At 33.3% G+C, this 13,544-nt stretch overlaps 1 protein-coding gene across 1 annotated transcript in view; it reads left to right on the forward strand.

The window, feature by feature from the left end:
- Positions 1–3,605: 3,605 nt before the first annotated feature.
- The window catches only part of LOC130818744 (DNA polymerase epsilon subunit B), an 11,043-nt gene continuing 1,104 nt past the window's right edge, over positions 3,606–13,544 (forward strand). The window contains exons 1-11 of the mRNA XM_057684940.1: positions 3,606–3,792; positions 3,908–4,102; positions 4,195–4,351; positions 6,697–6,850; positions 6,996–7,127; positions 7,524–7,601; positions 12,270–12,374; positions 12,484–12,564; positions 12,642–12,772; positions 12,884–12,978; positions 13,068–13,167. Of these exons, the coding sequence (XP_057540923.1) occupies positions 3,937–4,102; positions 4,195–4,351; positions 6,697–6,850; positions 6,996–7,127; positions 7,524–7,601; positions 12,270–12,374; positions 12,484–12,564; positions 12,642–12,772; positions 12,884–12,978; positions 13,068–13,167 (1,199 nt within the window). The 5' untranslated portion in view covers positions 3,606–3,792; positions 3,908–3,936. The remainder of the gene's footprint in view (positions 3,793–3,907; positions 4,103–4,194; positions 4,352–6,696; positions 6,851–6,995; positions 7,128–7,523; positions 7,602–12,269; positions 12,375–12,483; positions 12,565–12,641; positions 12,773–12,883; positions 12,979–13,067; positions 13,168–13,544) is intronic.

Consider the following 13,544-nt stretch of genomic DNA (forward strand, 5'->3'; position numbering starts at 1 on the left):
CAGATGTGATGCATAAATATTCAGTATGATTTTCGGTCATTGTTTCTAAATGATAACCATTTTGGCGTACATCTTTGAAACTTATGAGATTTCGTCGAGATTTACTCGAATATAAAGCATCATTAATTACTAGCTTTGTCCCATTAGGAAGTATTATTTGAGCTTTTCCATATCCCTCTATTAGTGTAGTGGTTCCAGAGATTGTGGTGACATCTGCTTTCACCATCTTCAACTCAGAAAAATATTCTTTGTGCTTAAGTATAGTGTGAGTTGTTCCACTATCTAGGAGGCATTGATATTTGACTCCATTTTCAAACTGATCCATATCTTCATATTAAATAAATAGATAGTTAAAATAAAATTTCATTAACATAAGGTGATATCAATACATAAAAAAAAGGAGATTGCATATAAAAAGAAATATAACTAAATAAGTGCCACAACATTATTAAGAAAAAATTCAAATATCTTTTTCGTATTCTTTATCATTTTCATCGCCATCTAAATAGAAGTCTGAAAGGTCAAGATTAGGCATTGACGTGGTTGCTTTATTATAAGGATCGACATTGGGCATTGAGGTGCTTGCTTCATTAAAGTTTGTTTCCGCACCTTTTCCTTTTTTCTTTTGGGAGGCTAGATACAGCTCAACCAAATGTTTGGCAGTACGACATGTACGTGACCAATGCCCTGTCATGCAACAATTGTAACAAATACTTTCTTTTACTTGTTGATGGCTATTTCTATTGTGATAGCCAACTTGTTTTCCCCTTCGAGAATTATTATTGTAATGATCATTTTGATAATTTTGGGGAAAATGGCCTCTACCGGATCCTTGAAACTTTCTACCATGTTCATAAAAATTTCCACGATCTCGTCCTAGTCCTCTTCCTCATAAAAATTTTCACGTCCTTTATTTTCAACAGCATGTGCTTCAGGCACATGTGTTTTAGTAGAGTGTGTCTCATGGATAGCTTGAGATCCAATAGGTCTCATATTATGATTTTTCCAAACGAGATCATTGTGTTGTTCAACCAATGAGAGTATTACACTCAAATCTGAATATCTTTTGAAATTTCTTTCTCTATATTGTTGTTGCAGAATAATGTTTGATGGATGAAAAGTAGATAATGTGAGTTTAATCATTTCTGCATCAGTCACCGGGTGCTCACAATATTTCAACATTGATGCAATTCGGTATAATGTTGAATTGTACTCACTGAGAGTCTTAAAATCAGAAAATCTTAAATTCTTCCACTCATGGCTAGCTTGTGGAAGAAGCACCCTTTTGTGGTGATCAAATCTTTCAACAAGAGAGTCCCACAATGTTTTGGGATCTTTTATGAATAAATATTCAGATTTAAGGCTATCATGAATATGATGCCTCAAGAGGACTAAGGCTTTGGCCTTTTCTTGATTTGTAGCTACCTTTATTTTGGTAGCATGAGTTCCATCTATTGGATCCTTTTCTTTTACTTCCAATACAGTATGTTCAAGTCTTTGAGCTTCTAAGTTCATGATGGCATCTTCTTTCCATTCTAAGAATTTTTGTCCAGTTAAGTCTAATATGTTGAATAGCCTTTTGGTAATTTTTGCCATACTTGCTACATAATATATAATTGTTTTGTAAGTATATGACAATGCAATAATTCTTATATTTTCATGATAATAAACCATTAGAAAAATTATGATGTTTTAATTTCATAATCTTCTCCCCCTTGGTTTATTGTTATGAATTTGTTGTAGATAATAAATTTAGGAATAAATCAAGAACAAGAGGAATAATAATAATAATAATAATAACAAGGAGAAGAACGAAAAAATCAAAGACAATAAATGCTAAAGAGGGTAAAAGAAATAAAATTTACATAATATATTAGTATAATTTATCATACAAAATGCACTAACAAACAAAAGAAAATATGACAAAGAAAATCATATGCATTTTGTTTCTTCTTCTTCAAAATAAATTATTTCTTCATAATTATTATAATTCCTAATGCTACAAGAAGGACCACCAAACCCATAATTTAGGAGATATATAATTTGAGTATGGCAAAATTTTCTTCAAATTTAAAGGTATGGGAAGAGGAGGAAGATGAATTATTTTTGTAATGGTGGTACATTGTCGGTGGAAGGAAGAAGGAGAAGGAGGGCTTTTGATGTAAAGAGTAAAGTTGAAAGGATAAGGGGTATGTGGTAAAAAAATTGGGGTAATCCTATTTTATAGAGGGTTATCCCAAATTGTACAATATACCGTATTGTTATGTATACTTAAAAGAAATACTTAAAGTAAAAGGTAAAAAATGCACATGGATATAAATGCAAATACTGTAAATAAAAAAATGCACCTATAAATATACGAGAATAAAAAATAATACTAACCGTCCATTTAGGCGGTAAAAGAAAAAAAACAATTAACCAGCCATATAGGCGGTTTAAAGAATAACAAAAGAAATAAATAATACTAACCATCCATTTAGGCGGTAAAAAAGAAAAAAGTTAACCAGCCATATAGGCGGTATAAAATAAAATAATAACAAAAGCAATAAAGTGTCCTTGTCATCCGTAAAGGTGACGTATTGTCCAATAAATTATTTTATGGGTCATTTAAATTTATCTTCCAACGTTTAGTACTTGTTTCTCCCTCATCATCTTTGGTTCTTTTATTACTTGGTGAGGGTTTATTTTCAGTTGTTGTTGTTGGGGCATTATTAGTTGGTTGTGTTGATGAATTATTTGTTGTTCGTATCGGTGGAATATTAGTCGGTGGAACCGGTGGATTATTAGTTGGTCGTACATGTGAATTACGAGTTGGTGGTACTGGTGGACCATTAGTGTTATTGGGATTATTATGTCGGAGCTGATTTAAATCAGTCCTTGCTGGGTTTGTAGTGAAGGGTATGAAATTATGCTTAATTATAAAATATAAAAATGTGTTAGAAACACCTTGGATGGTGATGTTGACACCATTTGATTGTTGGTCCATTTGTGGGTACCGATGAGGAAAAATGCTTAATTAGGTTTTAAAATATTACCTTCTTGATGATTAAGGGTAGAGCTGGTGCTGATAACGTGTTAAAACTTAGAGAGATAAGGAGGAAGTAAAATGAGTAAAAGTTAGAAGATAGAGATGTTTTTACTCATTGGTGTAGTTTTTAGTGAACTTCCATATTTATAGGCAAGTTCATCCACAATTACATTGAATGCATTCACATTAGGGTAAATTCATTAATTACCTTTCACACTATATTCATTAATTATCTTTCACACTATATCTCAACAATTTTATAGTTTTTTCACTCATTAAAAATAGATTACTTCTTTGGCTTACTTTTTACTTATGGATTACTATTTTCTTTTTAAAACGTACTTATTGGCTTCTTTGACATAAAGAGGATAAATAGACATATACTTCCTTAGTTTCACTTAATTTGCAGTATTTAATATTTTAGTTCATTTTGTTTAATTTGTATTATTTTTATTTTAGACTATTATTCATCATTTACTTTTAATTTTATCCCTATATTTTAACAATGTAAATTATACCAGGAGAGTAAGACTATTTTGAAATCGTGTGTTTTTCGGCATTTGGGGATTAATGAAAAATCAAAAATCAAAAGTGTTAAATCTCTTCCGCGCGATATTACTCTGAGATTCCCGCCTCTCATACTTCCCAAAAATATCAGTAAGTCACTTTGGAAGAGAACAGCTAGGTTTTGTTAAACAGTGTTCGGATCGCTGCGTAAGGCGTTCAAATCGCCTATCCTATGCGGCTTCAGTTCCCAAAATCTGGTATTGTTTACATTCACTTTGCCCTTCAATTCATGAATCAATTTAGCAAATCGAATAGAAATTAAAAATGGAAGCAAAAATTGACATTTGTTGTTAATTGGACATACTGTTGTAGCTTGTTTGATTCTATTTCATTAAGGCGAAATGGGGGCGATAACGAGGCAGGAAGTAAACAAACAGTTCAAGCTCCGACGTTACACTCTTCAATCTGCTGCCCTTCAAGAGGTGCTCTCTTTCGTCAATCGCACTGAATTTGACGATCCTCACGAAGCTTTGGATATTCTCCTCGACCTTATCGATGAAGAACCTTGTACTTTTCTCTTCAATTCAATCCATTCATAATTAACTTGAGATGCTTCCATCTATGTCATTTTGATTCGTTTGTATTTGTTTTCTTGGCAGTGAAATCCTCCATTTTGGATAAGGAAACTATAAATCGGGTGATTTCATCTATGCTTGACGTTGGTGAAGTTTCTGATTCCAATTCTCATTTAAGATTCATTGACGCTTTCCTTATTCCTAAGCTTTGTTACGACTCTATTCGGAAGATGTTCTATGAGTAATTTTCACACCCTTTGATCACTTATTTTCAGCATCCATTTGTTTTCACATCTGTATTTTTATAGAAATATTCAAGTTTCAAATTTGATATGATTTCAATTCCATGTTTTTGGCTACATTTTAGGAAGTGACTCAAGTTTTATTAGAAATGATGTCATTAGTTTGTTTGTGTTGAGGACGGTGCAAATTGAAGAAAATTTGAAAATGCATTTTAAACCATCCAAGGCTTTAAATTAGACTGGATGAAATTGTTTTAATTCCGTTTGGTTTGATGCAATTTGCTTCTTTTATTTTTAACATCCAGGCTAAAATTGTTAAAAATCAAAACGAATCCCAAAAATCAGACCAAATCGTTTAATTGCTTAATAATGGTTTAGGCAAAGTTTTGTGCTACCCTTGTTCTATCACATTTTATAGATAATAATTTCTTGTTGAATCTTTTGTTTTCCCATGTGTGGTGTTGCCTTTGTATGGAAATCAAAAATAAAAGATCTGAGTGATTTTAAATGTGCTTGTTTTGGAGGAAAATGTTTTCATAAAGTACACATTTTGATTAAGAGCATATTTCACAAAGTTGAAGAATGATGTAAAGGAGCTTTCCACCCTTTGTACAAGGAAAAAGATTTTATTTCCTAACGTCTGGAATAGTTTGTTATAGAACAAACGAGAGAATTCATCCAAAAGACTAGCCTAGTAGGTGAGAGAGCTCATTTACCCTATTAACCACACATTAGTTGCCCATACAATCGATGTGAAGAAAGTCCTAGAATCTTGTAATGGCCTCAAATCCGTTCCATTACATAGTTTTGTAAATGTCAAGTAAATTTTCATATATCTTTTGTGTATACCACTTGCAAATGGTTCTAATGGAAATTTCTTTCTTTGAAATCAAATGCGATTTATGTGTTTAGTTGATATTTTATTGCACTTTTTATTTTATCAAACAAGTACCTTTGAAAAATTTCATGGATAATGTATCACTTAAAATGAGTTCTCAATTGATGGTGTAACACCCCGACCCAATGGACTGCTAATAACTACTCTTGGAGGTTGTAGATTGGCCCCACAAACCAACACAAGTGTTTTTAGCGCACTTTGGCCTCACTTGTGCCCGCCCAAGAAAATTTTCTAGAAGGACACCCATCCTAAGATTGCTCCCTATCAAACATGCGTAACTGTAGAGTTTTTAGCAAATGGACTCCCATGAAAAGAAGATGCAACTAGTTGATATGAGTAGTCTATCAATCCTTTTTAAAGCTAAATTCAGGGTATCACACTCACCCTCACTTAGGAATACAAAGTCCTCATTGGATCGTAATTTTAGGATTTGCCCGCTAGTTGCACTGAACACATGATCAGCCACGGTCGTAAGGTTGCTCTGATACCGTTTATAACACCTCGACCCAACAGACCACTGGTGACTACTCTTGGAGACTGTTGACTGGCCACATAGACCAACAAAAGTGTTTTCAGCGTACTTTGACCTCACTTGTGCGCGCCCAAGAAAACTTCTTAGGAGGTCACCCATCCTAAGGTTGCTCCCCACCAAGCACGCTTAACTGTGGAGTTCTTAGCAAATGGGCTCCCATAAAAAGATGCATGTTGTTGATATGAGTAGTCTATCAATCCTTTTTAAAGCTAAATTCGGAGTATCACAGATGGCCATAACAATATTGCATGTTTTAAGAATACCATAATTAGTTTTGATGCCTAGTTTAACAACTAAACTACAGTTGTCAAATTTTTAATTTAAAAATTTGTTTCATGCTAGCTTTTAGGATCAAATTTTGAGGCCAAAATTTAGAGGTTGTGACCACAAAAGTCAATATGTAGGTTATTAAATTGGGTAGGCGAGTATCTAGTAAATCATTGGGGTAATTGTTGTCAAAACTAAAGATTTTTCGCCATATACCTCATTTCATTACTACAATGGTGTTTAGTGGCCTTACCTAAGCGGGGTTTGTGGGCAGATGTAGGTAACCTAATCATTGTTATTGATAACAAAAAGGTTATTTGCCATTAGCTTTTGACAACAAAGATTATCTACAACTTCACATTAATAAAAAATGATATAATACTACTTTAATATAATTTATTAAATCCAAAACAATAAATATAAATCTTTGGCCCTACTGAGGGTGGATAAAGATGGTTGATTTTACCATGTGGGCAGAAAATATGCAGATTGACATTTATGTAGATCATGTTAAACTTTGTTGTTTTAGTATTTTCTGCTATTAATCTAGATAATATGTTTACTATGGTGATGTATGGCTAAGTTGCATTGTTTGCTACACAAGTTTTTGTTACTATTTTGTATTGATGGTTGCTTTTAATACTTAGGTTCACGGGGGCACTTCCTATTCATGGTGATGCACCTTCAAAGGCAACATTGTATAGAGATAGATTTGAGCTTTTGGCTCAGAGGCTTTCTCGCCATCCACATTTCTCAAAACCTGCTTTTGAGACTGAATCAACAAACTTTGGATGTTGTGAGGTATGCTATTATTTCTCCTAGTGGTTGTGAGCTATTTTAAATGAATTTGTAAGAATATTTTGGAGTACACGTCCTCTTTGATAATGGAATATGCTCTTTATGCCTTGAAATATGTGCCATGTTTTATGATTTTGTGGGTTTGCAGATAGTTCCCATTCAAAACCTAAATTGGCAAACAGGGAAAAGGTGGATAATGGGCGTAATATCACAGCTCGAAGATGGACACTTTTATCTAGAAGATCTAAGTGCCTCAGTAGAAGTTGATTTATCGAGTGCAATATCCTTGGCAAAATACTAACTTGTTTAACTTAATATGACCTATTACTTTCATTCTTTTTAGTGTCCACTTTTGCATGCACACACACTCACACACATATGTTTGCTAAATAGACCTAAATATTTGAATACTTTACAAAGTTGTGTTGGTTCAAAGGTTCTCATTCATGCCTATAATAAGAAAAGTAGCATACGATCCATGTTGAAGAGTTATCTTTGACATCATTGCTGATGCTGTTTACGTTTTTTCCATTGTTGAAATTGTTTGCAATGCTTGTAATTGTTAAGTCATGCAGAGTTACCTAGTCGTGGCTAGTTAAAATGTAACAAAAACATAATTTTGTTATAAAATTAACTTTTCAATGTTAATACTGCCAGTTTCCTTGACATGTACTACAAGATCACCACTGGTTTCTTTACAGAGAATACAATAGTTGTTGCTGAAGGTGAAAGGCTTCCTAATGGGATATTTAAGGTAGAATTCAATCACTATGCTATATAACTAAATGTTTAATTGTTGTTAGTTTACTATGCTATATGACTAAATTCAGTTACTAAGCAAGAAGGAACTGAAGTAAAATGAAACTTTTTGTGGAATACGTTGCTCCTGCTCAACGAGATCTCTTGTCTTGGAGGTCTTATTGGTCTCTTTCTTTTGTGGGCTCAAGGAAGTGGTTAATAAAGAGCTCTAAATCTTAAACCCAGTAATTCTAGAAAGGGCCATGGACCTAGCTGAATGCATAAACCTAAAGATGAGGATAAATCAAGGAAAAAAGCTAAGGAGATGGAACAATCAAGCCTCCTAGGGAAAAAAAAACCCAAAACAAAAAAGCTTACCCATTTTCTCTTTAAAGCCTATCGTCAGCCTAAGTCTTTAACTCCACAACTTAAAACTCTTCTTCAACGTTACTCATATACTTGAAAATTTCTTTAACTCTACTCAAATACCAAATTTAAATCTAGGAGAGAAAAGCATGATGTTAACAGTAAAGGAGATGAGAGACAAAAAGGTATAGGGCTTGTAATTTTGTTGGTAAAAGGTGTCCTTTTAGCATTATTTCAAGAAGCACGAGTGTCATTTTGTTGAAATATGAGGAAGAATACAATGAGGAGGAGAAACAAGTGAAGAATTTGAGATTAAAAAGGAGAATGTTAGTTGCTAAATTTTCATTGAACTTGTAGTCAAAATCACTAATTCAAAATTATGAGGCCCTGTCTAGTTTGGGTGTAAAAAGAGAGGATATAGTAAGTGTGAATAATTATTGAAAATTTATGAGTTTGGATTGACTATAAAAGGAATGAAAATAGTAAAGGAGTAATCTTTGACCCTTCAAATCAATGTAAAGATTTATCCTAAGGTATCTTAGGGTAAAATTTATCCTTGGAATTTTGACGTGTTGACATCATTGTTCCCTCCATTGTCTCTTTCCTACATTCACGTGCATCTGTCCCTACTCCACTCTATCTTGCCCTGCTCCTCTCTATGTACAACTATCATTCACATGACTTTGATTCTAATTTGTGCATTTAATCAACTAACTTTTTGCTGTTTTAAAAAACTTATTTCTTAAATTGGTTAGGAATTTGGGATTGGAAAAATAACTTGAAATATTTGGATCTAAGATTGGAACTTGGGATTGAAGGCATGTAACATGTCTAATAGTGCTTATCTTACTGTGTTGTGACAATTTATATGTTCTCTGCATCTTGTTAAAGAAATTAATGATCCAATTCAATCTCATTTGCATTAGTAATTCCAAGACTTGATAGGAATACTCTACATCCGTCCCATTGCTTTGTTTTGCTTTATTTTCTTCCACCTCTATTTTGTTTATTTATCACATATATTCCCCGCTTTTTCACCCATTGCCTCAAGTTATCTCCTAATAGCCTTTTGACCAATGTTACCTTAAACAAATTTCAATTCGATACAAGAAACGAAAACGAAATGAAAATCACAAACTTTAGAATTTTGTAAAACCTAGGAAACATAGGTACAATTTTATTTTACAACAAATAATATAATGAGTAAAAGGATAAGAAAATCAATGACTAAAAAGAAATGATAACGAAAAAAAAGAAAATAAGGGCTTATGGTATTATATATGGTTTTGGGCTTAGGAAAAAAGTATATGGGGAATGTAGTTTCTAAACGTTAATATAGAGTTTTGGAAACAAATGTTGGAAAACGAGAGTCAGTAGGAAGTTACTCGTTTCCGTTAACTATGTCTTGACATCCAATGAACTCATAAAGGTATTCCTTCTATACATTCTTAATCTTTTAATCTTGAAAAAATGTTATGTTGTTTATCCTTGACACAATTGGCCCTACTAAGATCTTTTCTAATTGCTTCTCTTATTTTAGCCATCTTATAAATATTTTTCTCCTTTTTTCTAGAGTTCTACTTATATCTTTGTACATTTTTAACTTTGCCTCATGTACCACAAGTTTTGTCTTTGATTAATCTTTTACTTTCTTTGGTTGTCAGTACTTGCTACACTTACCGTAGCAACACATCCTAAGATAATTGTTTTTGACCCAAACACCCCAAGGTTTATTAAAGACAAGATAGATTAGGAAAGGGGTCTACGGTACCACTTTTAGCCACCACCTTTTTTGAATCACCCATAACCACAACCCTCACTGTTCCAACACACGCATGCCACCACTTGTCAACTGTTCCACACTTTTCGTACCAACAAACAACCACCACCACGTTAACAAAATCAATTCGTCAATCGTGATTATGACCACCACAACAATCTCAAATGTATTTTATCAGCACTGTAATCATAACCCAAAATGATGAACCCTATATTTTTAATATTAATAAGAGAAAAACGTTAAAAACCACACATTACTCTAAAGTTCATCTCCCAGTTCCTAATTATAAAATACATGCTAAATTAGGAACTAAATCTAGAAAGAGGGAGAAATTATGGCAATATCCCTCAGAATATTATAGTCTTTGGTTAGAAACTCATGGGATATTAAAGATCAAGACCTAACAAAATAGGAGAGCTCTGAAACTTATGAAGATTAAGAAGAGAAAAAGTGAGAAAGATAAATAATAAGGATTTATAAGTACAGTAGAAATCTAGAGATGGTAGAAGAGAGAATTTGGCATTTGGTGAAGATGGTTGAAGGATAGGGGTTTTTGGAAGACCAATAGGCAAGATTTGTTTTGACTTTGGGGTGGGTGGGATGTATGGGTTACTAGTTATGATGTGACTTATTGGTTTTAATTAAATATTACTTGTTAAGAGTACTAAACTGATTTTGGTAGGATTAATAAATTGGATACATAAAAGAAAAAGTAAGGGTAAATGTACATTTGTTGTTTTTTTCAGCAAAAATGAAAATTGTAGGAACTAAAAGGATGATTACGTTTAGGGAAAGTGTAGTAGCTATTTTGAACTGAAGGCTATATAAACCATGCCATAGAAAAGATGATTAAAATCCCTATTAAGACCTAAGTGCATATTTGCGCTTTATTATATGCCACACTGTTGGCCAATATGGTGAATCTTCTTTAAAATTAATCGAGTAACAATTTTAACATAGACAACACCTAGCTAATGGATAAGGTGATCTTTAGCCTATATGAGCATGAGCTCAACCATCTTTCGATTAGTTTTACAACCAGAGTTTGAATGTGAAACTCTTTTGCCATTTCTATTCCATACAATTTGCGAGCATTTTTGCTTCAGCTAGAGAACATGCTTGCATCTTAGAAGAAAATCACATACTTAAGTTACTATTATCTCTGCAAAAAACACTTTTCTAATATATTTTTTACCTTTCGTCCCTTTTAATGTACTCAGCTTGATCTCAGACCTCAACTAGTGGTAAATTCCTAGACAAGGATTGAAAAGGAAGCTTCATTTATTTCACCTTGTTCTGTTCAGAAAATACCTCCCTAAATGCACACGTGGTATAGTAATTAAAACACAATTATATTACTATACACACAACAATATTTTACAAGGACACTTAATAACTTTAGAGGATTTATATTCAAACTTTCTAGTTTTGGTACACTTAAAAATTAAAATACACAACCTATTGACTACAAGTCACACACACACACACTTGAGCTTATCTCACATACGCACTTGACACTCTTGTATCTCCCTTCACACTTTTACACCTCTACACCTTATTTACACTGATAGCATGGACTTGCTTCTCTAACAACAATGTTTCTCTAGAACCTGCATCCTAGAAGCTTCAACAAACCTAGAAACTACTTGCCCACATTTCTAAAGAAATTTAGAAAACTCTATAGTCCATATACTACATTAGTTAACTTTTTACTTCTAGCTTACATCATTTCTATATCTTCCCTCATTTTTATTTATTTCATTCTAAAATCTGCTGTAAACTTGTATACCAACAGCTAAGAGAATCAGTGCAGTCAGAAAACAAACGAGAATGACTTTCATTCTTTACATGGCATCTAGTAATGTACAAACGACAACAGATATTTATGTTACTCGGACTTGTATACGGATGTCTCCATGTGTTGGACTAGACTAGTTTATGAAAAAGCCCATAATTTGAACAAAATTGAAGTATCTAAGTGTCCTATCTTATATCTGAATGTCAAGGGTTCGACGCGGGTAATTGAAATCAAAGTGAAGAATTTGAGCAACATAGACTGATTTGATAAATGTTCACCTCAAGGCCCCAATGAAAGCAAAAACAATGTGTGTGATAAGTTTTATCACACGCAGAAATCGCATACTGGCATTATTTTTGCATGAGCCACTGGTGATAGCTTGTTGACAGGATTGATTCAGTAATGTTTAGATCCAGAGTACACTATTGTGTGGGGTGTCAACATTTTTGAAATTATCTTGAAAGTAAGTATTGAACTTGCTACCAATGGTCAAAATTGTAATAATGTGCCTGTTACGTAAAAGACATTAGATTTGGTCGGCTATGTATTTGAGAAAACTTATCTCAGATATTGGATTTAAAAGTTGGATTTTATATTGTCAGTTTCTTTTTACTGCTCATTTATATTGGACAGTATGTCAGAATGGCTTTTAGATTATATGTTTGTATTCTGATTCATATCGTATTTCTGTGCATATCTTTGTTTCATATTCTGAATGTGATGGTATGGGAGTTGTACAGGTTAATACATCTGGATTTCCTCCCATAGAAAACAGAGAAGAAACTCTTTCATTTTTTTCAGGACTGGATTTTTTTGGTTGCGGTGCATTTACATATGAGGAAACGGTATTTGTTCTTTTTGTCTTTTTCTTTGTCAGTATCAATCTATATATACTTATTCTCTTGAGAGACAGGAACATTTTAGATACATTTACATTTTATGTTATCGTAACAGAAAAAACTAGCAGATATGGAAAGAAAGGCTGTTAATGACATGTTTGTGGTTCTTTCTGACTTATGGTTGGATGATGAAGAGGTAGAGAGAATTCACCCTTTGCATTTCCCATATTTTTGTTGATCATTGTGTGGAAGCCTAATATCTCTGTTGTCCAGACTATGGGAAAGCTGAAAGAAGTTTTTGAAGGGTATGAGGCCGTAGAGGTAGTTCCATCCTTGTTCATCCTTATGGGGAATTTCTGTTCTTCCCCATGTAACCTATCATTTCATTCTTTCGCTAGTCTTAGGTGAGTAGTTTAGCAATATTCCCGTGCTTCTGTCTCCAGTTTTCTTTGAAATCTAACTGACATTTGATTACAACTGCATATCAATGTTGAATGACAACAACATGCACATAGATCACAGTTTGGGAAGCTTGGGAGAATGATTGCAGGATACCCCCGACTAAAGGAGCTTAGTCGGTTTCTGTTTATTCCCAGCCCTGATGATGCAGGTAGATTCTCTTATATTGACTTCTTTATGTGTGTACGTACAGTCTTATGTCTACATATTTACATGTTATGAATGTTTTTTCATTTTCAGGCCCTTCTTCCGTTCTCCCAAGGTGTGCTCTTCCTAAGTATTTAACAGAAGAGCTTCAAGAGGAAATTCCAAATGCTTTATTTATGAGCAATCCTTGCAGGTAAGATACTAACGGTCCGTTTGGCAGGTGGTAATAAATGGTGGTAATGAAAATGAAAACTAGTGTAATATTGATTGAAAAATCTCTTGGTTACCTTAATGGCCATGCTTGTCCAACTTCAATCATTTCATTTACTTCGTAAATTTTATTTCAATGCATACCATGGGAGATGTGGTATTAGGTGGTAATGAAAATTTGTAAAAAATTTTTTTTTTGTGATTTAAGTTTCATCACCATGGAAATAACATGGAACTTTTAGTGAAATTTTACACTATTAATCATTACCATTACTACCATTTAATACCCACTAACCAAACGGGCCGTAAAAATTCCCTATATCCGATTAACTGTTTGTTGCCTTCATCATACAACGCAAT

This window comes from Amaranthus tricolor, chromosome 1 (genome assembly GCF_026212465.1).
Source record: "Amaranthus tricolor cultivar Red isolate AtriRed21 chromosome 1, ASM2621246v1, whole genome shotgun sequence".
Taxonomy (NCBI): domain Eukaryota; kingdom Viridiplantae; phylum Streptophyta; class Magnoliopsida; order Caryophyllales; family Amaranthaceae; genus Amaranthus; species Amaranthus tricolor.